At 33.6% G+C, this 22,928-nt stretch overlaps 3 protein-coding genes across 3 annotated transcripts; all 3 read right to left on the bottom strand.

Moving 5' to 3' along the window:
- Positions 1–198: 198 nt before the first annotated feature.
- LOC111707956 (uncharacterized) lies at positions 199–8,643 on the bottom strand. Its single transcript, XM_023481157.1, has 8 exons — positions 8,556–8,643; positions 6,771–7,904; positions 5,798–6,710; positions 5,212–5,562; positions 4,824–5,074; positions 4,384–4,469; positions 3,472–3,560; positions 199–575 (listed from the first exon to the last, which is right to left on the bottom strand). Exons 1-8 carry the CDS (start codon positions 8,601–8,603, stop codon positions 481–483), a joined length of 2,967 nt encoding a protein of 988 aa, XP_023336925.1. The 5' UTR covers positions 8,604–8,643; the 3' UTR covers positions 199–480.
- Positions 8,633–15,024, bottom strand: LOC111707966 (glycine-rich cell wall structural protein 1). Its single transcript, XM_023481166.1, has 7 exons — positions 14,048–15,024; positions 13,690–13,803; positions 11,832–11,980; positions 11,472–11,553; positions 10,859–10,956; positions 9,869–9,943; positions 8,633–8,916 (listed from the first exon to the last, which is right to left on the bottom strand). Exons 1-7 carry the CDS (start codon positions 15,012–15,014, stop codon positions 8,800–8,802), a joined length of 1,602 nt encoding a protein of 533 aa, XP_023336934.1. The 5' UTR covers positions 15,015–15,024; the 3' UTR covers positions 8,633–8,799.
- LOC111707987 (dynactin subunit 2-A) lies at positions 15,024–22,770 on the bottom strand. The gene is made up of 13 exons (XM_023481199.1): positions 22,653–22,770; positions 21,445–21,521; positions 21,240–21,310; positions 20,347–20,426; positions 20,062–20,151; positions 19,471–19,557; positions 19,053–19,142; positions 18,766–18,854; positions 17,163–17,234; positions 16,808–16,887; positions 16,265–16,446; positions 15,668–15,756; positions 15,024–15,238 (listed from the first exon to the last, which is right to left on the bottom strand). The coding sequence occupies exons 1-13, from the start codon at positions 22,731–22,733 to the stop codon at positions 15,133–15,135; spliced, it is 1,194 nt and encodes a 397-aa protein (XP_023336967.1). The 5' UTR covers positions 22,734–22,770; the 3' UTR covers positions 15,024–15,132.
- Between the last annotated feature and the right edge of the window lie 158 nt (positions 22,771–22,928).

Raw genomic sequence — 22,928 nt, 5'->3', positions numbered from 1 at the left:
TTTTTCGTCCCAAGAGAACATTACTCTTTGGTCCCAAGAGGACACAATCTGATCTTGCCCAAAGTGAACTCACTCTTTGGTTCCAAGAGGACAACATTTTTTCTTGTCCCAAGGAAACCTAACTTTCCTTGTCCCAAGAGGATTTTTGTTTGTTCCCAAGAGGTCAAAGCGTATTGTCCCAATAGAACATAACTTTCATCAAGATACAGATTATATTTCGAAGAAATATATAAATCAAGATACTTTACATTGAAGTATCTCTATTTCTTTGTATAGAATTAATAATCATTTTTACATAATTTGTTTAGTTATTAAGATGCAGAATGTATTTCAAACAATGATGAAATATATTTTCCATAGAATTTTCCGAATGTTTTCGATGGAAATCTTTAAGCCCCTGACGGCGGCGTTTAAATGTCTTCCTAAATAATCTCTCAAGAGACTCCACATGAATCCCCAAATGGTCTCCGATGAAATCCTTCAAGTGTCTCCGATAGAAGTGAGAAGGGTTTTAAGTAATGTTCCCGGAGCCCCGGGATTCTCTTCAATATGTTCAGCAGCGTGTATTTCCATTTCTAAATAAAACCATATCTATTGTAAAGAGGAGACCTTTCATTTGATAAGAGGCAAAACTAATTAAAAAACATTATCTAATAATAAATGTGTGACACGGAAACGCCTCAACACGGAAACGGATCTAAAATTACTTTTGTGGAATTTCTGTTTTTTTTTCAGAAATTCGAGGAAATTCCTTTGAAAGTTCAGAATTGTTGAGGGATTTCGAAATATGTTGTATCTGTTTCCCAATATTTATAGTTGAATGGTTTCCTCTTTATGTTAGGTCGGTTTCCTCATATTTTTAGGTCCGTTTCCTCGAATTTTTGATCCGTTTCCGCGTTTTACAAAAACCTTAAAAATCTCAATTTGTTGATTGGTATCCTCAAATTTTAGGTTCGTTTCCTAATATTTTGAATCCGTTTCTACTTTTTCAAAAACTTTTAAAATCTCAATTTGTTTTTGCTTTTTAATGTTCCTTCTAAAGAAAAACTATTTTCTATATTCTTTTGTCTAAAAAGCTTTTGATCCTGCATTTTTTTAAATTTTCAACTTCATAAAGTTATTATAGGTCGGAAAATATAGTTTTCTATCATGGTCTTCAATGCAAGAAGTAAAGACTTTTTAGTGCATTTTTTTTACTCTGTTTCCATGTTAAAAAAAAATAAAAGTATTTTTCATATTTTGGTTTGTTATGAAAAATGTACGAATTGCAGAGAATGACTAGAATTTGCAAAATTAAAATAACAATTTTTTTTTATTACGGGCAACGCCGGGCACTTCAGCTAGTAGTTTATTTATTTCAATGCTTTGTGGATCATTTATTTTGCCGTCTGAGAGGTCTCCTGACAACTGCAGAAAAAAATATGTTGTTATGTTTTTTTAATTTAAACTGAAAAACTTATGAAATAATGAGGTTGTTTGTATTCTTAAAAATCTGGAAGACACTTTTTAGGTACAGATTTTTGGGATTTCAGAACACATTGCTTATGGATAATCAAAAGGTATTTTATGTAGAGTTAATTTGAAAAAAATAGTTTTTCTGTAATTGTAAAAGCACAATATCTTTTATTGGAGACCAAAATGCAGGGCATGGAGAAAGAAGAGCGAAGGCTTGGAGACAGTTTTGCGGGGCTTGGGAGATAACTCAGGAGGCTCTGAGGGTCATTGTGACCCTAAACACTCTCTCTCTTTTAAAAGTTTGATTTAAACCCAAGAATGGATGAAAACTAAGCGAGATGAGAGAAAATTGATAAATAGTAGATTTTTATAGTTCTTTTAAAAAGCGGAAACTGAACAACATATTGAAATTTAAGTTTTTTTTTTAAACGGAAACGTATAAAAATTTTAGGAAACGGACCTAAAATTTGAGGAAACCGATCAACAAATTAAGACTTTTAAGGTTTTTGAAAAAAAGTGGAAACGGATCAAAAATATTAGGAAACGGACCTAAAATTTGAGAAAAACGATCAATAATTTGAGATTTTTTAAAGCTTTTGAAAAAAAGCGGAAACGAATAAAAATATGAGGAAACGTACCTAACATTTGAGGAAACAGATCAATTTTAAAGATTTTGAAAAAAGCGGAAATGGGTTAAAACATGAGGAAACGGACCAAAAATTTGAGATAACCAATCAACAAATTGAGATTCAAAAAGCTTTATAAAAATGCGGAAACTTATCAAAAATATGAGGAAATGGACCAAAAATATTGGGAATCCCCACAAAATCCCTCGAAAATATTCCATTGAAACAAAGCGGAAATGGATCTAAACTTTTAGCAAATCGAACAAAAAAAGAGGAAGTTCCTTAAAATCTGACTTTTGAGGGATTTCCGAGAAATTCGGAGAAAACGTGGAAATGAATAAAAATTAAGTTTAAATTGATTGATTTCCACTTATTTTAGAATAGTTTCCGTGTTGAGGCGTTTCCATGTACCAATAAATGTGTTTTCAACCTTGAAAAATTATTAATTTTGTCAATTTTCTTCATTATTATTTCTCTATTGGAAATATAACTTTTTTTACAAAAAAACAATTGAAATGTTTCATTTATGAGAGCAATGAATATTGCTTATTAAATTCATTCTTGATCCTGTAACACTTTTGAGGTTACCGCGCTATGAATCGGATATGCAACTTTTAAATTCCTTAAAGGGAGTGTTCGCGAAACATGAAAGGGGGTATAGGCTTACGGCGAAAAATAAGCGCTTTTGATCGCTACTAATCTTACTTCTATCTGTTGAGCCTATAGGGAGAAAATTGTTACTAACGACTTGTACCGAACAACGTAGCGTCCATGAAAGTGATTATACACTATTTTTTCATTTTGAGCGTCCATCCAAATTCAGAAAGTTGCAACATACGACTCGGATCTTAAAAAGATCAATTTAATTTCAAAGAAATCATTCAGATACTACAACCTGTAGTCATCGATCATTTTTAACGCATTTATATATAGTTGGACATTTTATAATATTTTTTATTTTGTTTTTTTAAAATAATATTAGCTTACAACTTGTTTTCTAACATTCCTGGAAAATATAAAAATGTCGTCTGCATTACCAAAAATCCTTGAAACGGGAATAAATGTTTTCAAAAGTAACTCTCAGAATAAAAATATTATAAAAAATCAACTGTTTACAAATGCGTCGAAAAATAATCGATGACTATAGGTTGTAATATCCGAATGATTTATTTGAAATTAAATTGATTTCGTTACGATCCGAGTCGTATGTTGCAACTTTCTGAATTTAAATGGTTCTGAATTTCTGAATTTAAAAGTATTAACAATTTTCTCCTTATAGACGCAACAAATAGAAGCAAGATTAGTAGCGATCAAAAGCACTTATTTTTCGACGTCAGCCTATACCCCCTTTCATTTTTCGCAAACAATCCCTTTAAGGTTGTATATTTACTTTTTCTAGTTGGGAAGAGAGTTCCACAGATCGTGCAGGAGAATATTCCTTTATCACTACTCCGTCCTTCCGTGTGAGATCGTACATGTCTAAATAATAAATATTCTTCATTTTTAACTTAGTTCTCAAGAGATTTCTTCCCCTCCTAGAATATAAATTTTAATTCCTTGTGCTTACTTTTGATATTGGGGTCATTTAATTCACACAAATGTATCAACAGTTTTTACTTTCCCTTAAAGATCCAAACAATCGTTAATCTCTGTTTTATAAAATATGGTAATACTAGCTGAGGTACCCGGCGTTGCCCATGTTTTAAGACAACTTCGACATTCTGGTTAGCCTACATCACGATCATCCCTACACTGGGGTACCTATGGTGTTGTTTAGGATTTCTAAAAAGGTTTTTTTTTCAATCTTGCGCTTTTATTAAACTATGCAAAATCTTTATTTTTTATCCTAAGAAAAAAATGAAAAAACGACCGTTACAACACTATCGTTTTTCTATCTTTTTTTTGCACAATCTTCTGTCAAAATTTGGTTGACATAGAAAAAAATGTTAAAATCAACAATTTCAAAACCATTTGCTTTTGTAACACTATGCCAAACTTTCATCCTGAGAGAAATTATGGGGGGGAAAAATGCAAAAACGAATCAACTGAATGCACATCCTCACCCATGGGGTTTCCAATAGGGTTATAATTGCTGGGAGGAGTGGATTTCTATGTACTTTCGTGGGGGACAGGAAGACATAATAGATAGACAGATAGATAGATATTAGATAGATAGATAGATATTATATAGATAGATATTAGATAGATATATATAGATATTAGATAGATATATAGATATTAGATAGATATATAGATATTAGATAGATAGATAGATAGATAAGAGCTGTATTATAGATGGTACCTGTGAAGATGAGAATTATGGGAGAACTGTTTATTACAAATCTGACAAGAATACGGCCGAACCCCGCTATGAACTCGAGAATGTACCTAAAACATAAATCTGTTTAATCATCTTGTTACTAATTTATTTTTCTGCTTTTGGAAAATGTACAATATAATTAACGATTTGTAGTTTAAAGACAGAAAAATCTGCAAACATTTTTATGGTTTTATTGCCGAATTCAAAAAGAAATATTTTTATTTTTTATCAAAATAAGTACTATAAAAAGAGTGTCTATTTGTCCACTGCACATTTTTTAATTTTACTGCCCATTTAAACATTTAAAATCCTGGTAAAATTATAAAACCAGTCCCACCTTTAAACCAGTCCCACCTTTAAACCAGTCCCACCTTTAAACCAGTCCCACCTTTAAGCCAGTCCCACCTTTAAACCAGTCCCACCTTTAAATCTCCTTTTTTAAAGAACTTTTTGTCACACTGATCACAGGAGTAGTTCTTGAGGTTCTGATGGACCCTTCTCACATGCTCCTGGAGAATAGATTGAACCTTGAACTGCCGAGGACACAGTTTACACTGGATATACTCCGGGTTACCATGAAACCTGCTCAGGTGTCGATCCAAGGATATTTTCCAGGAGAATTTCTCAGAACAAATGTAACATTCAAACTGTTTATCCTCGTTGGCGTGAACACCTAGAATAGTCAAAATATTCTTTTTTTTCGCCTTCAAAACAAGCGGCAACATAATCACTAAAATTAAACAAAATCTATCTCTTCTCAAATCAATATTCAGCAAAAAGCATATGTAACTTTTCAAGTATCGCGCTTACCTTGGTGGAATTTTAAGGATTTACTTCTGTCAAATTTTTTGTCGCATATTGTACAACTAAACTTGTTTTTACTAAATTCTCCAGGTTCAACAAGAACAGGATTATCCATTCCTTGATTCTCATCCTTCTCTTGGTTCTCATCTTTATCTTGTTTCTCATCCTTCTCTCGCGGTTTATCATTCCCTCTCTTTTCATCCTTCCCTCGCTTCTCATCCTTCTCTTGGTTCTCATTCTTCTCTTGGTTCTTCAATCGATGTTTATTAACCTCCTTTCTTCTTCCTTTACCCTCGGTATATTTCTCCAGTATCTTCTTTATACTGGAGATAACTTTGGACTTAGCGGCTAAATCATCTAGAAAAATAAAATCAATTCAAGTCAAATCAAATATAAAGCACTTTTAAAAATGGAAAATTGATGCAATCAATGTTATTGTTAAAGTACTTTTTATTTGTCAAAGATTAAATAAAAGTTCTTGACTAATAGTCAAATATAAATTCTAAAATTGCTGAAACAAATATTTTTTGTAAGAATTTTCCAACTTATTATTAAAATAAATATTTGCTTTTCACTATTGTTTTTTTTATACCTTTTTTGGTATTGAAAGGACTGCATATCGTCAGGTTGGGTTTAATAACCGAAGTCTCAATGTACTTGAGTTTCCCAGATTCTAGGTTAATTTGATTCCCGGGATACTCCGACCTAGGATAGGTTAAACCTGATCCTGAGTAAGATATAACATGAGCAGGTCTGGTTTCAACTCTGGCAGATAAATGTGGATTATTTAATAACCGTTTCTTGTCGATCAGTTCTGGATTCTCTAAAGTTATCTGAGACTGGGTTTCTGAATATATTTCTGACAGATTCATCCTTCCTTCTCTTCCTTTCCAATACATGCTTTTTACTTTTCCAACTTTTGATAATTGTTCTCTTTCCTCATCTACTCTAAACATGTTTTCTCCTTCCTCCTCCACAATTATCACATTTTCCCTTTCATTCTCCACAATCATCATTCCTTTTTCCTCCTCCACTTGCAATATGTTTCCTCTTTCCTCCCCCACTATCATAATTATTTCTCTTTCTCTCTGAACAATCTTTCCACTTTCATTCCTTATAATTTCCTCCTCATCTACCTCCTCATATTCCTCTTCATCTTCGTAATCGTCTTCTTCCTGAAAAGATCCTTCTGGATCACTCCCGTTATTTATAGCTTTCTCAATATATATAATAGTGCCCATATTCTTTTTTTCTTCCTCAATAGTTTTAAAACTAAGATCAGTCCCTCCTTTATTAGTAAATCCTTTAAACTGGGTTTGGTTTGGAGAAACATTTTCTCTTGATTTATTGTTAGACATTGGTAACCCTGGTAGAAGAATAGGATTTATGCTGTTACTCCAGGTAGTATCTCGAGCAGTAAGATTTAGAGACGATGTTGTAGTAACAGAGCGTTTCGTGTTCAGATTTACTTTATTTTGAGATGGCACTCTATCAAGATAATGTCCCTGAAAATGAAAAAAGTTAAATTTTATCGCAGCTTTTACTGGGACAAAAGAAATTATTACCTGTTCCACAAGAGCGTCATGTTCCGCATTTTCTGAAAGAATTGATAATTCCGCGGGAGGGAAAATTAATGTTACAGACTCTTGTAGAGATGACAGAATAAACGAAGGTTCCTGGTTGTAAGGAAGTATATAAGGAGATGTTTCTTCACCAGAGATAATAATTCCTACATTAGATTCTAGTTTATGCGGGGTTGTTGATAATTCATCATTATTACTAAACTGTTCAAGAACTGGTTTATCTTGATGCTTTGTAGATCCGTCCTCTGGCAAATTAGTCTTATATTCCAGGATTGGTGGATCGGTTTCTATACTAGAGGGAAAGGATGATGTTTCTTGGATTGATGAGTCTCTAGGTATCTGACTGCACTTATGATCTTCAAGCTGTGAGGCGGAGCTGAAGCTAAGTCCACAAACTAAACATGTTGCACTGTCACTGTGAAACAAAGCCGAGTGATGGGATAAATCAACTTTAAAATTAAAGGTTTTGCCGCAGATTTTACAATAAAACTTTCTAGATTCCCTGGGCGGAGCAGGCTCAGAGGTTGCACCATGAGCGGTTTTCTGATGCTCCCTTAATTGTTTAGAGCGAAGGAACTTACGATCACAGAGACAGCAGGAGAACATGAGGTTCAGGTTATGTGACTTCTTGTGTGCCACTAGAGTAGAGGACTGTGTAAACCTTTGACCACAGTCAGGACAAATATACGGTTTCTCTTTGGTATGAGTTCTTGTGTGTCTGTTTAAATTTGAAATATGTCCGAATGTTTTTTCACACTCAGTACAGGGAAATTTTTTAATACCTTTATGCGTGTTTAAATGTGCTTGATAGTCATTATTACGATAAAATTTCTTATCACAAATATCACAGGAAAAGTTGTATTTCTTTAAATGTACACTCTCCATGTGTGTTGTTAATACACACTTCCTGGTAAACCTTTTCTCACAGTATTCACAGACAAGCTCATGAGTTCTTTGATGGGCGTTGAATTGTTTGACAGATGAAGCAACAAGTCCACAACTTGTCTCTCCACAAACAAATAAAATATTCTTGTGAGTTTTCATGTGTCCCATCAGACTAGGTTTAGAGGTAAACACTTTCTCACATACTCTACAGTTATTTGTATCGTTCGTTTCCTAGGGATAGACTAATATCAATCATTAATTCGAAATTAACAAATGAAAATAAAATAGTTTACATTTTGTTCCATTAAAAATAAAAGCATAAAACAAAAAAGTCATTCTAGCGCTAGATATCAAATTACCTCTAGGTGCTTTTTTTCAATATTAAAAAAGGAACTTTAAATCTCAAATTAAACAAATATAAAAAAAATATTCACGTAAAGGTGCATATTTATAAAGATAGGCGAAGACAGGGAAAAGAAATGAAGGGAATACTGATAAATCGTAGAATTAGATTAAAAGTGTTTTGTACAAATTTGTATTAATGTGACAACTTATATTAGAAAAAAATTACGTTCTAGTTTTAAGTAATGAAAATACATTTTTCGTATTTAAGCACGATAATGACGTTTTAAAAAATTCAAATACCATTGTGAATAAATAAAAATAATGTTAAAAACTTAATTTAACGATGTGAATCAATAAGATAAATTCGTTAGAAATAATTTTACATCATTTTCAAAGAACATAAAACATATTCAGAATGTTGGTTTTCACTAAATATATTTAGATCTAGGTTTGGTTTGAACTTTTTCATTCATCAATTTTCAATGCTTAATTACTTTACACAAAATTAATTTTCATGTTTATTTTTACACACTCTACCTTCTTCGGCATAACAACCATCATCTTGTTTACTAACCCGGAATCCATTCTAGATCTGAAAATTTATTTTTCACTTAGTTTTTTTCAGATTTATTTTAATTTCCGTAAACAACTGTACAGGTTATATTAAATTATAAAAAATCACAGCCAAATGTTGGAATAGGGAGTTATGAGAGGGGGCGGGAGCGGTTTTGTTAAAAATTGTCTTAAATACATCCAAATAACAAAATGGAGAATCCGGAATTCAAGTTCTCATGGCGAGCATAGTGTTGATCTCCCAGATAGTATTACGCATCTGATCAATAATATCCTTGAGGTGTCTGTTCTTCAGAACTATCTGCTGTATCAGTTCGTTATGTTCCTGAAAAAAAAATATTTAAAACAAAACCACAAAATGCCCAAAACCACCTTACACCAGTTTCAAAGCTTTTTTGGATACAGATTTTAAAAATCTTATCAAATTTTAAAACTCAGTCAAATTTATGCTTTTATCATTAATTCAAATCAGAAAAACAATTATCAAAATTAATTAAGATGCAAATCAAAATATCTGTCTTGGAACACTGAGTTCAGAAACGTTAAACTTGTTAAAATCGGTGCTATGGAAACGCCTCAACACGGAAACGTCTCAACGCGGAAATGCCTCAAAAACCGGTTTTGAGGAATTTCCGTTTTTTTTTTCCTCAAAATAAAGAGGAAACCCCTCAAAAACTGGGTTTTGAGGGATTTCCGTTTTTCTTGCAGAAATTGCGGAAACGTCTCAAAAAAACCGGTTTTTGAGGGGTTTCCGCTTTTTTTTGAGGCATTTCCGTGTTGAGACGTTTCCGTGTTGAGGCGTTTCCATAGCACCTTAAAATCCCCTTAAAAATAAATCAAATTATAAGCACACACGCGGTTTTTGGAAAGATATTTGTTTAAGACTAGTTTCAAACAATTTTAAAATATCGAAAAGCGGACGATATTCATTATAAAAGTTTCAATTTGCATCTTTTGATAAATCAACATTCAACATGTTTTTAAAAAATTGAAAAATCGACCTTTCCACATGATTTATTTTTTAAGTCATTAAGCACGGAATGAGTTCCGATTTTTCTGATCTTTTCTTTTATCAGTGCCCCTTTTAACTTGCTGGTGCAAAAATGATTTCACACTTTCGATGAAATAGTTTAACACTTAAAGCTAGATGAATCTTAAACCCAAGAAAATCTGCACTAGTAAAAATAAATTAGTAAATCAAACAAGAAAAAAATCAAATCAAATTAGATCGAATATGATAATGATAAAAAATGTTTATCAAATCAGACAAATTTTACCTCCAGTGCGGATTTATAAGATTCTCCTCTCTTCTTCTCTAGATCTGATCTATTCTGTTCCTGTTCATCTCTCATCTTAACAATTTAGTGGGTCAGAAATTAGCGACCCACGCCCCCCTTCTTTTTGGAAAATATCTCATTATTATTATTATTATTATTGAAGGACAACCCATCATTCAATGATATAGGGGTCGGCGCTCCTAGCCGCCGAAACGTATCCATGGGCTGACCGGACCGTGTCACCCTTGGGAGAAGACTTATACTAGGCGATCCGCCCAAGACAGCTCCGTTTCTAGAGACTCTCAAAAAAACTTAATTAAAAATGTAGGAGACTAAACACAAAAAATTGGCTTATAAAATTGATGAAATAACATTGCAGATTGATGATACACATTACGGGGCGTAAATTGAGACGCACAATAAATCAAAAACGCATTATTAAGAACGCACTGTTAATAACGCAACATTGAGAACTCACTATTAGGAACACACTATCGAGAACGCACTATTGAGGACACAAATTGAGAACGAACTATTGAGAACACAGATTATAAATAACACACTATTGAGAACACACATTATTAATAACGTACTATTGAGAATGCACTATTGAGAACTCACTATTGAGAACTCACTGTTGAGAACTCACTATTGAGAGCTCACTATTGAGAACTCACTCTTGAGAAATCACTATTGAGAACTCACAATTGAGAGCGCACTATTAAGAGAACACACTATTGAGAACTAACTGTGGAGAACTCACTGTTGAGAACTCACTGCTGAGAACTCACTGTTGAGAACTCACTATTGAGAACGCAAAAACCTGCGACAATTTATACAATACATACAAACCAGTTTCATATAATTTATACAATACATACAAACCAGTTTCATATAATTTATACAATACATACAAACCAGTTTCATATAATTTATACAATACATACAAACCAGTTATATATAATTTGATTTTAAAATAAATTAAATTACCGGTATAAGGGATATTAAAGCAGGGTGTTCCATCGAAGCTGTGCTCTCGTGGCATTTGTCCCAACAAACTCGGAGACGTTTAAACAGCATTCCGATACCTTAATTTTACATTTTTAACAATAAAGGTTCTTTCAAGTTTATTCATTTATTATTGAACTCTACCTTAGTTTAATTAATATTTCAATATTTTAATTTAATCCTTGAAACAATATTTGTATCTTTACATTAGATCAATATTACCTTAATTGATTAAATGATTAATTATTCCAATTTAAATCACAAAAATTGTTTTATCTTTAAGTGTAATTATTCACAAACCTTAACTCAACACATACTCCATAGTTTAAACCAGTTGATTGATCAAAAAAGTAAAACTTTTAACTTATTTAAAAAACTTTTCAATCAAAATCTAAAATTGACGCTTATTTATAAATTCTTAATTTGAATTACAATTCAAAACTGATCTCTTTTTTTCTGTTTATTCGCATGTCCGATCATAAATGATGATTCAGGCCAATTTGCCTTAATTTTTTTATTGGGGAACTCGATAGAACCACGGGAAAGTTCTTAAAATGGTTTTGAAATTCTAAAATCAGTGGGTGAATTAAAATACCTTTCAGTACTTCCTGCAGTCTATTCTGTTTATCTAGGTTTCCCCTATCATTCTGCTGAGTCTGACTCTGTCCAATCGGAGGCTAAACAATAATAACAATAATAGAATATTTACGAAATTAAACTGGACTTCTCTAGTTATAACTATTACTTAGCTTTAACTTGTTAGCAACTAGCAATATAAAGATTTCACAAATATACATATATTAGTAGAATGTTAAACAATTTTAGTTTAAGGGACATTCTTAAATCCTCACCAAAAATTCCCCCCCCCCCTCCAGATCTTAAAAAATGTTAAACATAAACACTTCTTAAAAAATTATTTTTACATTAAGAATGAAGACAAAAATATATTTTAAACCTGAAGGGATTTGAGAATAGAAAATACTTCAAGAGTCCGGGCAGAAATCTCCTCAACAGTTTCCTGACCAATCCGACAGATGGTGCTGGTGTTAACTTCCTTCTGCTGCTGCATACCAGCACTATTCTCAACATTGGATACGGTGTCTCCTTTATAAATCAACCCTTTATATCTCAATATATCAATCTATCAATCTTCTATCAATCTTCTATCAATCTTCTATCAATCTTCTATCAATCTTCTATCAATCTTCTATCAATCTTCTATCAATCTTCTATCAATCTTCTATCAATCTTCTATCAATCTTCTATCAATCTTCTATCAATCTTCTATCAATCTTCTATCAATCTTCTATCAATCTTCTATCAATCTTCTATCAATCTTCTATCAATCTTCTATCAATCTTCTATCAATCTTCTATCAATCTTCTATCAATCTTCTATCAATCTTCTATCAATCTTCTANTTATCAATTTATCAATTTATCAATTTATCAATTTATCAATTTATCAATTTATCAATTTATCAACCTATCAACCTATCAACCTATCAACCTATCAATCTATCAATCTATCAATCTATCAATCTATCAATCTATTAATCTATCAATCTATCAATCTATCAATCTATCAATCTACCAATATATCATTCTATCATTCTATCATTCTATCATTCTATCAATTTATCAATAAATCAATAAATCAATATATTAAAATATTAATATATCTATTAATCTATCAATCTTTCAATCTATTAATCTATTAATCTATCAATCTTTCAATCTATCAATCTATCAATCTACCAATCTACCAATATATCATTCTATCATTCTATCAATTTATCAATTTATCAATAAATCAATAAATCAATAAATCAATAAATCAATATATCAATATATCAATATATCAATATATCAATATATTAAAATATTAATATATCTATTAATCTATCAATCTTTCAATCTATCAATCTATCAATCTGCCAATCTACCAATATATCATTGTATCATTCTATAAATACTAGAAATTCAAGGCGCTTCGCGCCCTTCTTTCTAGCCTTAGAGGGCGATCTTCTAAATTAATTGTGAACATATTCTCTTTGTGTACATCGTAAAACAAAACAGAAATAATTCGCGGATTTTCACAAAAAATTTCGCGGATTTTCAAAATTTAAAAAAATTTAATGACGATCGAATTTTGATGGAGACAAATATTTAAAATTTCAATCATTCATAAACCTTCCCTGGAGTCCCTAGAGGTCCCACAAAAAATTTGGGCCCGATCGGTTCAGCCGTTTTGACGTTTATTGGATACAAACAGACAGACAGACAGACAAACAGACAAGCCACATTTATATATAGATTAATATATCAATATATCATTATATCAATATATCAATCTATCAATTTATTAGTATATTAATATATCATTTATCAATCAATCAATCCGCGAATCGTTCAGGAAGTAAGTCAGATCCATCTTTGTATTTGTGAATCAACGATATCTTAATAAAAAATCAAAACCAAACCAAACCAACTGCAAGATTTGTCTCTACTGAATGCTAGATCTTATCCGAACAGAAATCTGAACATTTTTATGGATATTGTTAATCTTGAATACTTGATCTCGATATCCAACTTGGGCACTTTAAAATTTGAGGATCATTGCTTGGTTCCCCAATTAAAGTTATCCCTGCAGGGAATATCGAAGATAAATTAAATTAATCACCGGCCGATCTAAATAAGCTAGATGGAGATCAATAATGGATCCTGAGTTTCACAACACAGAACTTTCCACTTCAGTTTAAGTTTTGATAATTTTAAATATAATTTTCGTGCAACTGTAAAGTGTAAAGCCAACCTGATGGATCAACTGATATATTTCCAGGTAAGTTTGATTGTCCAGGAGACTGGGTCTGGTTCCCTAGCCCCATCATACCCGGAGCTGGAGTTGGCATCCGTCCTCCCATCATTCCTAATAAAGAATCGTATAGGGTTCATGATAAATGTGTTAGAACTACGACAACTTCATCAAATAAAATATTTAAGATCGAAAATAATAGAGAAGGAAATTTTTATTTCTCTAAAAAAAACGGCCAACTGGAGCATTTTCATCTTGTTTACGTAACCTCTAATTTGTTGATAAAATTTTGGAAACTAGGAACTTATTAAGATTTGAGAAAATAAAGAAACTTCAACTTATCAAGGATGCTTCATACCTTGACCAGGTCTGACTAAACCTCCAATACCATACTGTCCAGTCGGCATACTCATTCCTCCTCCTCCCATCATTCTAGCTCCAGGTCCTCCTACTCCGGTAGGACGTTGAGGATATCCGGTCATTCCGTGCATATTCATCCCAACCCTTCCCATCCCTCCAGGTCCACCAGGCATTGAACCCAGACCACCTGATACACTAGTCATAGTCCCGGGTCCACTTGATACACCTGACATAGGGACTGGACCTCCTGACACACTTGACATAGGAACTGGACCTCCTGAACTGCTGGATATAGTTGGAGGTCCACCCATTAGAGAGCTTTGGGATGAAGCCATTGAGCTTGAATTAGGACTCATTCCTCCGGCAATGGATCCTGGCACTCCTAGTCCACTTGTCATAGAAGTAGGTCCTCCAGACATTGATCCTGGTCCACCGGACATTATCCCGGAGCCTCCAGACATTGATCCTGGTCCAGATCCTATTCCACTTGTAGGCATTGATCCAGAGACTGGTCCCATCCCAGGCTGACCTCCTGACATAGGGCTCATCCCTCCAGTACTTACTAGAGATCCTTGTCCTCCTTTGATCCCAACAGTGTTCGATCCCATTAATCCTGGACCACCCATTGATCCTAGACCACCCATCGATCCTAGACCACCCATGGATCCGGGACCACCCATGGATCCGGGACCACCCATGGATCCTGGACCGCCCATGGATCCGGGACCACCCATTGATCCTGGACCTCCCATAGGTCCTGGACCACCCATGGGTCCTGGACCACCCATGGGTCCTGGACCACCCATGGATCCTGGAACACCCATGGACCCTGGTCCGCCCATTGATCCGGGACCACCCATCGACCCTGGACCACCCATGGGCCCTCCTGGCCCACACATTGAACCCGGACCTCCCATCATCGGGCCACGTGGTCCTGGCATATTGTTATACGGATTTTTAGACATTTTTTAGTCTCTGAAATCATGAATTATAAATGCAACATTAAGTGTTAGTTTTTATAGATGAATAATGTACATATTTTATAGCAAATACATATATATATAATTAAAGATAAATCACAGATCATTTCTTGGTTTGGATGGCTTGAATCGCTTTAACCCTGGAGTCGATATTATCAAAGTTCCTCTCAATGTTTGTCAGGTTCTCTTGGAACTTATTCTCTATCTCCCTAAAACATAAAAATCAAATTAATTAATTTAAAATCAGGAATCTACCAATCCCTCCAACACGCCTAGAGGAAAAAGGAATTAAGTCTTCTGATTCCTATATCTTTACAGCTCAAAGTCGTAGACCTTAAATATTTCAATCTTAAATTCTGTAAGATTGAATAATTTAAGTTTGAAATATATAAGATTTTAAACCAGCAGATTGCGAAGATATAGGAAATAGAAAATTTGAGTGTGACAAAGACTCAATTAATTTGTAAGATATTAATCAAAATGAAAGAGAAAGAGAATTCAGAGAAAGTGAATGAATTCTGAAATTCCTGAATTTAATTTTAGAAAAAAATTAGACAATCTACTCCAGAATTTAAAATCGTGCAAAATTTGACTAGGATTGAAATTCATAAATTCCATTCTTATTAGAAAAATCTTACTTGAGAAGAGTAGAATTATTGGAGAGCTGGGTTAGGAGCTGAGTTTGAACTGTTTCAAGCTCTAGCAAGGATTGAGTTAAATCAGCTGCCTAAAAACAGGAAGGTCAGTACTTAGTTTAATTTAAGTAGCACTACAGTACAGTGCTTTAAATTTTGATGCGAATACTATATTTGTGTTCTATATTTATTATATTTTGCAGGTACTGTTACTATATATATTTTATTTTGCAGGTACTGTTACTATATTTATTATATTTTGCAGGTACTGTTACTATATTTATTATATTTTGCAGGTACTGTTACTATATTTATTTTATTTTGCAGGTACTGTTACTATATTTATTTTATTTTGCAGGTACTGTTACTCTATTTATTTTATTTTGCAGGTACTGTTACTATATTTATTTTATTTTGTAGGTACTGTTACATGTACTTTACTGGTCCATATACTATACTAGTACATAACCTGTAATAGTACATGTACTGGATTTGTACATAACCTGTACTAGTACATGTACTGTACTTGTACATAACCTGTACTTGTACATGTACTGTACTTGTACATAACCTGTACTAGTACATGTACTGTACTGGTACCTCTGTATGAAGAGGACTAAGAGCTTCCATCCTGTCCAGTATATCTGGTATCTCAGCAGCCCACTGAGTAGATTTATCCGACAGCTTTACTAGCTCCTTGATCTTATCCATCGCAGTCTTGTCTTCCTCTACACTCTGCTCTCCCTCATTATCCAGTTTCTGATGCAGTACAGCTAACCGACCTAATATAAATATTTAAGTTTTTAATCATAACTCCTCTTATTGAAGAATAAAAATGTTTTTAATTTCTAATAATGTGACCAGATTAATTTTCTTACTCCGAGGTGACAATGTTGGACCAGCAATTTTATTTAAATTTGATCTTATCCTTTTGTAAAGTTTGCAGTGTCCTTGAAGAGGAGCTAAATGAAGTCGAAAATCCCCTAAAGTTGCTTCTGTTTCTACCACATACACCCCCCCCCCCCATTCCCTTGAAAATCATAAATAAACGGGGTTTTCAGAGAAAAACATCTAACAGTGATTTCTTAATATTTCTATGGATTCCCATCTCAATATTTATAATTTAAAAATCTAAAAATAAACCTTCAATATGATCTAAGTTCTTTGGTTCAAGGATAGTTGTTTTGGAAGAGAGCACAGAAACAGCTTCGGTCAAACTCTTTCTAAATAATAATGAATCACATTTTTTAAACTAAAGATAAATCTCTTCAGTAAAGAGAAATGATTAAGGATGTAATAATCAGGGATATACATTTCTTTAAAAATAATTCCCCTCTCTTTTGAAAATAATTTTTAACCCCAGAATTTTGCAAAAAACATTTTTGGGTAAAAAGTTTTAAAAAGGATGAAAAAACTTCCCTTTTAATCCCCCCCCCCCCCGCGCTCTTGAAATAACAATAATTTTCTAAGCAAAAATGTAACAAGTAGCTAAACTAACCTGCCAGTTTCCATATTGAGGACGGATAGATCCTCAGGATTGTCTCCGATTAGTTTCTCCAGTGCTCCAATCCTATTGTAAGAGCTATCTAAGAGTAAATAAACTAACCTATCATTTATCCTAACTATCTTGGGAAAACATAAACTAACCTGGTTATATCCTGGTTATCCTAGTGCTCATAAACTAACCTAGCAAATATCCTGGTTATCCAATAACACATCCTGGCTATCCTAGTCCTCATAAACTAACCTAGCAAATATCCGGGTTATCCAATAACATATCCTGGCTATCCTAGTCCTCATAAACTAACCTAGGAAATATCCGGGTTATCCAATAAGATATCCTGGCTATCCTAGTCCTCATAAACTAACCTAGCAAATATCCTGGTTATCCAATAACACATCCTGGCTATCCTAGTCATCATAAACTAACCTATCAAATATCATGGTTATCCAATAACATATCCTGGTTATCCTAGTGCTCATTAACTAACCTAGCAAATATCCGGGTTATCCAATAACATATCCTGGCTATCGGATCCTAGTCCTCATAAACTAGCCTAGCAAATATCATGGTTATCCAATAACATATCCTGGCTATCCTAGTCCTCATAAACTAACCTAGCAAATATCCGGGTTATCCAATAACATATCCTGACTATCCTAGTGCTCATTAACTAACCTAGTAAATATTCAGGTTATCCAATGACATATCCTGGCTATCCTAGTCCTCATAAACTAACCTAGCAAATATCCGGGTTATCCAATAACATATCCTTGCTATCCTAGTGTTCATAAACTAACCTAGTAAATATTCAGGTTATCCAATAACATATCCTGGCTATCCTAGTGCTCATAAACCCAACTAACAAATATCCTGGTTATCCAATAACATATCCTGGCTATCCTAGTCCTCATAAACTAACCTAGCAAATATCCGGGTTATCTTATAAGATATCCTGGCTATCCTAGTGCTTATAAACTAACCTAGCAAATATCCGGGTTATCCAATAACATATCCTGGCTATCCTAGTCCTCATAAACCCAACTAACAAATATCCAGGTTATCCAATAACATATCCTGGTTATCCTAGTCCTCATAAGCTAACCTAGAAAATATCCAGGTTATCCAATAACATATCCTTGCTATCCTAATGTTATCATATATCCTGAGCCGGGAACTTTTGTGTTGGATAGTCTTATTTCTGATAACTTGATCTCGATATCCATTGTGGGCAATTTTGATTTGAGTATCAATGCTTAATCTCTTTATTTCAGTTATTCCTCCATGTTACGAGTACCAAGCGGGATATCAAATAATGCAGATTAAAAAATAATAGATCTAGCATTGATCTCGATATCCACAATACAAGAGTTCTCACCTCTGGTTATTCTAGTGTACAAAAACTACTCTAGGAGGTATCCCGTCAATTCTTAAAACCATATGCTTATCTTGAGAAAAAAATCTAATGCAAGAGATACCCCAGATAACCTTGATAACTTTTTATCTGGCATCTATTTTGGGTATTAAATAATTTGTAACCTAACCTCGCAGAATACCAGACTATGAAAAAGCAATTATCCTGACAATCAAAAAAACTAACCTAGCTGACAGTCTAGCGATCCCTGATTGCGCCTGCAGACGAGAAGTACTTGGTTTCATCATAAGATTGTAGTTGAACCGTGCAGAACTCTGTAATTATTTAAATTTTATTCTTCCGTCCAGTGCTTATGATCCGGATCCAGATTTCACATTCACTGCATCCGGATCCCGAGTTTTTTTATAAACCTTCAAAGTCCTTATTTCTGTAAACATTATTTAATCCTATGCAACCCATAAAAATATTAGCAAGGGTTTTGCTTCTGCACTAGTTAAAATATTAGTTCTAACCTTAGTATTAGCGTTGTCTGCAGCCCTCAACTCTACTTGTATATCTTTCATCTGATTGAGTTGAGAAAGGAGACGTTTTCTAACCGCAGCCTGCAAAAAATATAAACCATGGATATCTGACGGTTTATCGAGACAGTTTTTTTAAAATGAAATTAGGAGCATGGTAGAATTGGTAGGATTAGGTATACCTCAGGGTCCGTCATTGTCTCCAAGGTTTCCTCACCAGTATATATATTTACCTCAGGGTCTGTCATCATCTCCAAGGTTTCCTTGCCTGAAACCTACTCCAGTATATATGTTTACCTCAGGGTCCGTCATTGTCTCTAAGGTTTCCTCACCAGTATATATATTTACCTCAGGGTCTGTCATCATCTCCAAGGTTTCCTTGCCTAGAACCTGCTCGAGTATATATGTTTACCTCAGGGTCTGTCATTGTCTCCAAGGTTTCCTTGCCTAGAACCTGCTCCAGTCTTATCTCAACTAGATGCTTATGCAACAACTCAACCTTAGAGAAAAGGGATTCAATATCTAGCCAAGTACAGAGGGAATCAGTGATACTAACGATTTTTCATTAGGAATAAGATCAGGCTCTTGTGTAAACCCGATAGTGATTTCCAACAAAAATAAAATTAGTTATACAGTGAGAATGCTTTGGCAAGTGTTTTCTTCAATTTAGTTCTCTTGAAAAAACTTTTGTACAAGAAAGATTTCAAAATATGATTAGATTAATGCAGTATCATTGTCTTTTATGATGAATAATATGGTGATTAAAAATATGAGGAAAGAAGGACAGGATGAAAAATAAATTTATCACTACTATTGTCAATGTCATATTTCTTATTAAGATTATTTCTGTAAAGAACACCCCAGCATTGGTCAAGAAGTCAATTGGTCAAGTGCAATGTACACCAGGTAGAACATGTAACAACTAACCATTGTCTAACAAAATATTGTCCCATATCACGTTTAGAAATTTATGAACACTCCCTTTAGGTTAATTGCCTCGAACCTGGGATGAAAGTGATTCCAAGGTTCCGGTTTCTAAAGAAGAATCCTTATTCCTCTGCGCTTCCTGGATATCCTCAGAGAGCTCACGAACCTAAACCAAGGATAAGGAATTTTTTAAGAACATCTTATTTAAAAATATTTCTATTTCTACATTAAGACTTGAAATGATATATTTAGGTTGTTAATTAAAGCTAGAATTACAAATAACGTTACTAAATAAAAACATTAAGTTCCCAAGAATGATGGCTGGCTATCATTAATTAACTATTTTTATTTCTATTTTAACCTCGGCATTAAGACGTTGATATTTCTGCACAACAGTTTCTTCTTTTTTATTCTCGTCTTCTCCTTTCCATACTATATACCCTGAATTTAAACAATACATGGCTTCATATTAATCATTTATTTCTCATTTATATTTCCTCCAATTCTAAATTTTTAGGTGAAAACTTTGTGTCTTGTGTGTGACTTTATTTCCGTATGCGTGACTTTATTTCCGTATGCGTGTAGTGTGTATTAATATATTTCTCTATTCCCTAGTAGGGTACAGGATTCTATTTTTTTAATGTAAGGTTTTCGGTTGTTTTTTTAAAAACTTTTTTGGTGAAACCATTGCTCTCAGTGTTACTGTTTCTTGCCATCTGCTGTAACCAATTGTGCTTTTCCTTGTCCGTTTGATGTATGCGAGTATTCTACTCATTGCCCGTCTGATGTATGCGAGTATTCTACTCCCTGCCCGTCAATGTGAATGCGAGTATACATCTCCTGTCCGTTGATGTATGCGAGTATTCTACTCCTTGCCCGTCTGATGTATGCGAGTATTCTACTCCTTGTCCGTCAAGGTGCATGCGAGTATACATCTCCTGTCCGTCTGATGTATGCGAGTATTCTACTCCTTGTCCGTCAAGGTGAATGCGAGATACATTTCCTGTCCGTCTGATGTATGCGAGTATTCTACTCCTTGCCCGTCAAGGTGTATGCGAGTAACTTCTCCTCTCCGTCTGATGTATGCGAGTATACATCTCCTGTCCGTCTGATGTATGCGAGTATACATCTCCTGTCCGTCTGATGTATGCGAGTATACATCTCCTTGTCCGTCAAGGTAAGAGTATACTTCTCCTGTCCGTCTGATGTATGCAAGTGTTAATCATTTGTCTGGTGTATTCTTTTCTATTTTACCTTTTCTTCTGGTATTTCTTATTCGATCAGAAAAATCTACACTAGCAGTATCCACTAGGCTGCCTTTAAACCTGTCATGATAAAAATTCAAAATCAGTAAATATCAAAATAACATTTTTACAACTTCACATATTGTGGATAAAACGCCCAGTGAGGGATCAGAAAAATTTATTTACTATTTATGTTATTATTAAAAAATTCTCACCTTCCAAAGGCTTCGTTAGTGGACACATGTATAGTTTCAATACTAGCAGACGATTCATCAGTTTCCGGGAAATAATGCTACAACAGGAATAGTTTCAATACTAGCAGACGATTTATCAGTTTCCGGGAAATAATGCTACAACAGGAATAGTTTAATACTAGCAGAAGATTCATCCGTTTCCGGGAAATAATGCTACAACAGGAATAGTTTAATAATAGCAGACGATTCATCAGTTTCCCGGAAATAATGCTACAACAGGAATATTTTAATACTAGCCAAAGATTAATCAGTTTCCGGGAAATAATGCTACAACAGAAAAGTTTAATAGTAGCAGAAGATTCATCAGTTTCCGGGAAATAATGCTACAGCAGAAAAGTTTAATAGTAGCAGAAGATTTTAATACTAGCCAAAGATCAATCAGTTTCCGGGAAATAATGCTAAAACAGGAATAGTTAAATAATAGCAGACGATTCATCAGTTTCCCGGAAATAATGCTACAACAGGAATAGTTTAATAATAAGACGATTAATCAGTTTCATGGAAGTAATGTTACAACAGGAATAGTTTAATACTAGCAGACAACTAGAAATAGCGATAGACAGGAAGAGTTTAATACTAGCAGAAGATTCATCAGTTTCCGGGAAATAATGCTACAACAGGAATAGTTTAATAATAGCAGAAGATTCATCAGTTTCCGGAAAATAATGCTAAAACAGGAATAGTCAAATAATAGCAGACGATTCATCAGTTTCCGGGAAATAATGCTTCAACAGGAAATTTTAAAAGTAGCAGTTCGGAAAAAAATAAATTCCAGGAAATAATGCTACAACTGGAATAGTTTAGTACTAGCCAAAGATTAATCAGTTTCCGGGAAATAATGCTACAACAGAAAAGTTTAATAGTAACAGTTCAGAAAAAATAAATTCCAGGAAATAATGCTACAACAGTATTACTATAATAAAGCAGAAAATTGAAAATTCCGGGAAATAATGATACAAAGAGGAATAATTTAATAGGAGATAACTTATCCAAAACGCTGTACAACAGGAATAATTAATTACTTTGAGATGAATTATAAGTTTCTGGGAAAAAATGTTAGAAACAAAAAAGTTTAATGATAGCAGCTAAAACACTTTTGATTTTTAATAACATAAAAACCTGGTTTGTATAGTTAATCAATAAATCAGACTAAACTCCAACCCCCTCACCTGGTCCGCTTCAGTTTGCTCGGATGTTTCAAAAACATCCGAGTTTTCAAGATCTATTCCTGGACCCTTCGTTCCGCCCATTTTCTCTGAATATGCAAGTATGGGAGGCTTTTGACGATTTAATTTTTTTTACAATATTTTAGCTTACATTTTCAGAATTTTTTGACAAATAAACCTGAGAATACTTCATAAAAATTAAAACAATAATATTAATCCAATCAGAAATAAAGAAAGAACACAAAGAAAAAGACAATTTTCAGTGAATGTAACCGAACG

This window comes from Eurytemora carolleeae, unplaced genomic scaffold (assembly GCF_000591075.1).
Source record: "Eurytemora carolleeae unplaced genomic scaffold, Eaff_2.0 scaffold105, whole genome shotgun sequence".
Classification (NCBI taxonomy): Eukaryota; Metazoa; Arthropoda; class Copepoda; order Calanoida; family Temoridae; genus Eurytemora; species Eurytemora carolleeae.
Note: the sequence above shows the minus strand (reverse complement) of the source record. Positions and strands in the feature narration are given on the sequence as shown.